At 46.0% G+C, this 3,849-nt stretch overlaps 1 protein-coding gene across 1 annotated transcript in view; it reads right to left on the bottom strand.

The window, feature by feature from the left end:
- Nucleotides 1-469: 469 nt before the first annotated feature.
- CRCP (CGRP receptor component) overlaps nt 470-3,849 on the bottom strand; it is a 45,069-nt gene continuing 41,689 nt past the window's right edge. Inside the window, exon 6 of the mRNA XM_008052742.2 lies at nt 470-1,495. Within this exon, the coding sequence (XP_008050933.1) occupies nt 1,346-1,495 (150 nt within the window). The 3' untranslated portion in view covers nt 470-1,345. The remainder of the gene's footprint in view (nt 1,496-3,849) is intronic.

Below are 3,849 nucleotides of genomic sequence, written 5' to 3'. Positions count from 1 at the left end.
CCAAACAGGGAACAAAGTGAATGTGGGAAATCAGATTTCTTGCAATATTCCTAGGACCTAGGCAACCAGTCACATGCCTAGAGCAACTAAACTTTCTAAAGCCTGAATATTAAAAAGGTCTACACATGGTAAACTTAGTATTTTAAATTAAAAAACAGACACAACCTTGCAACAGCCAGCAAGTTATTAATCAGCCTCTAGTTCCTACAGATTCTGTCCATGAAAAGAGCTATAGCCAGACTCGGTGGCTCAGCCTGTAATCCCGTGCCTTGGAAAGCTGAGGTGAGTGGACTGCCTGAGCCTGCGGGTTCGAGACCCGCCTGGGCAACTTGGTGAGACCTCATTTCTACAATAAAATAAAAAAATAGCCGGGTGTGGTAGCGCGCGCCTATAATTCCGGCTACTCGGAAGGCTGAGGTGGAAGGCTCGCCGGAGCCCAGCAGGTCGAGGCTGCGGTGGCTGGAAGCGGCCACTGCACTCCAGTCTGGGTGACAGAGTGAGGTTCCAAACCAAAAAAAAAAGAAAAGAGCTATATAACTATGCCCTTTTTAAAGGTGCACATAACTTGCCCATTGTGCAAATTCGGGATCACCTGATCTCAACAGGCAGTGCCTGCCCTGGGCTGCTGTTTCAAGGCAGGAAATTGAGGCGATCAGAAAAGTAGCCAACACTATTTCTGCTGTCACTGTCATTCAACCTCTTTTCAACTGGAACGAGCTGGTCCCTAACATTTAGGGCTAAATAGTGAGCCAGTAAACAAAGCCTATGCCAGCAGAGGAAAAGGGGCCTTTCGAGCATATGAAGGGTTGGCCAGGCCCATTCATTTCTTATCTCTGTTGTTCTCAAGGAAATTCCTCTAAGGTGAGCCAAGATTGGTGGCTCATTTCAACAGAGAGCACCTCTCCGCTGCTCTGGGAGTTTTCAGCCATCTAACTAGATTCTCATAATACAGTTCTCATCCCCCTGCTCGGGAAGTTCCTAAGGAAGCAGATGAAACTAATTAGGACACAGCCCATCAAAGGCAACACAAGTATTTTACCCGCTGTGCACAGAGACCCCCCCACCACCACTCTGGCAAAGGCCACAGACGAAACATTTCTCCCGCAGAGGGGTCCACAGTCATTGTCCCCTCTCTTTAGCGCTCGGCCTGACAAACCCAGCCTGTCTTCACCATGTTTCTTTTTCCCGAGGCACAAATATTTATTTTCAGCTTATTTTTGAGAAAGGCTAATTTTTGCAGGCCTGTTGGGATAGAGAGTAAAATCAGATCAACAATCCTCTGAAAGTCCAGGAAACGGCTGCAGGGCCTTTTACTTCATGAAATGCCCGGGCCAGCTGCGCTCTTCTATGCTGGGTCCTCCTCATCCACTGCCATGTTGTTGCTGGTATTGTTTTTCTGCTCAGCCTCTGGCCCTGCAGGCAGAATGCTCGTGACGGTGTGGAGAAGCGCTTCAATCTGCTCCTCGGTGAGCCGCTCTTCACTCTCTTCCACCATCTGCAAAAGGAAAGAAAAGTCAAGCAGGGGTTACCAGTGAGCCTCACGGCCCTGGTCCCTCTCTGTCCTCTCTGTCCACATTGCTCACAGGTCCAACCCAGTCTCCTGGCATACAGAGCTCTGGGCCTGGGTCCTGAGCCACCCCAGGTCCTCTCCATCTTCAGATGAAAAGGTGAAGCCAACTCAGATGCCAGACTGAGCCAAGCAGATGTGACTGCTCAAAATGAGTCAGTAAAAAAATGGAGTTATAGGACAGCATTTTTCTTTAAAGAAAGAACCCTAACAGTTCCATTCCCAGTCACATACACATACAGAGGTGATATGTTGCATATGCAACAAGAACTTCTGGGAAGTAAAACAACACTTTATACGCTTTCGCATTTCACAACAAGCACATCTGTAACTTAATGAACTGTGTCAACAACTCACTTGAAGGCTGCCACTGTGTGCCAAATGGTTTCCCTGCGTCCTCTAATCCTCACTACCACTACCAGCAGCTCTTTAGGGGGGGGCCTCCCACGTGTCTGGGCTTGCACCTCGCACTTCACATGCATCATTTCCTTTAATCCTCATTAACAGTTTTGGTAAGGTGCAGAACTGGAATCCCAAGCCAAGCCCGCCAAGTCTAAAGCCCATAACTTAACACACTTCGCTTGGCCTTGGTCGTCTCTTGGGGATGCAGAACCAGAGTCTGCTGAGTGCAGGCTGGGAAACAATCCCACACTGCCCCATCAGAGGCCCGCGACAAGCCTGGTTTCTGACGTGGTCCCAGAAATCTGAATACAGAGATGACACCCACAATCGTGAGCCAGTTTCCTTAGCCTCACCTCTAATTGTAAACACAATGTAGTCAGCCGTCTTTTTAAGAACAGTACGCAGGCAGCCAAGTTATTTACCATGCTCACCTGGTGACATTAACCAATGACAACAAACACCTTTCTCAGCTAATGGTGTCCAGGGTCCCATTCTACAGCATTTCCCACAACTATCTCTGAAACCCAGCAACCAGAACTAAAGAAGTTCCAGAAAGAAATCCTGGCAGACTTAAGGAAAACAGGATGACAAACTGGGCTAATAATTCTGAAAGGACTTCAGTCTGACTGCCTCACTTTCCAGACAACAGTACAGAAGTTCAAGAAGTCATGTGACATGTCTAAGATCATACCACAAACTCCTGACAAAACACTGGTCACCTCATTCATTTTAGCCCAAAAAATGTTTTCATAGGATAATAATCCTGGGTATTCTAGGATGGGAAAGACCCTAAATGAATCAACGGGAGTGACTTCCCATCTTACTGTGAAATAAAATGACCATTTTCTAAAGATTCAATGGCTCCATAAAATGTAAGGTCTCTACTGAACAAGAAACAATCTTCAAAAAGCCATTTTAAAAACCAGACATGCAAAATTAGGTTCTGTAAAAAGCAGTAATCTAACATAGACTGACCCTAAAGAATGAAGGAGGAAGAAAGAAGGAAATATCCAAGGAATTGATTATTTAATCTGGAGAAAAGGTGATCTCCACTTGATAACAGAGTGTCTCTGAGTTCACGGCCACTGGTGTAGTCCGCTCACAGACAACCTCGCACCAGTATGTGTGCAGTGCTCCAATTGCTGAGGGAACTTCCTGAAATCACTGCCGCCAGAGTTTTAGGAGGCCTGCACATAAAGTCAAGACAGTTTACAGATGAGTAAGTGGAGGCTCAGCATTCTAAGGAAAACTGAATGTCGTAGAAAGCAGGTTGCAAGGTATTCTGAGTCTGAAGCTCAGTCCTAGAGCACCATGTTCCCCAGTAGGAGGTTCTATCATTTCTTCTCTCGAAGATGCTGAACAGCAGACTACAGTCCACTGGTTTGAAAGTCTGGTTGTATGACCTCTAAGGGCCTTCTAGGAAAACCACAGAGGGTACTTTCTTGCATTCCTATCTCTGGATCTGGCAGTTGCAGCACTGATCAAGTGTTACTAGGTGTGTTCTTAGCAACAAAGCAACAGCGTTCTAATTTTGCCAAATTTGCTAACATAATAAACCTTTAGGATTAATTATAATCAGAACCCGTTTTTTCAATTTAAAATCTGCTATCACAGGAAGAAAATCTAAGCTGCATTAACGTAAATAAAATATACACACAAAAAAAACTTTCAGAAATCAACTTATTAGCCCCTGTTGAGTCACAGCGTAAATGACAACTACATTACCCCTCACCTTTTCTTCTCAACACAGGAGAAACAGAGCCCAAGTAAAGAATTTAAGTTGAGCTGGGCTCGGTGGCTCAGCCTGTAATCCTGCGCCTTTGGGAGGCTGAGGTGAGTGGATTGTCTGAGTCCGCGGGTTCAAGACCCACCTGGGCAGG

This window comes from Carlito syrichta, unplaced genomic scaffold, assembly GCF_000164805.1.
Source record: "Carlito syrichta isolate Samal-C Ts95f unplaced genomic scaffold, Tarsius_syrichta-2.0.1 Scaffold287424, whole genome shotgun sequence".
NCBI lineage: Eukaryota > Metazoa > Chordata > Mammalia > Primates > Tarsiidae > Carlito > Carlito syrichta.
The sequence above is the reverse complement of the archived record's forward strand: the minus strand, read 5'-3'. Positions and strand labels throughout refer to the sequence as shown.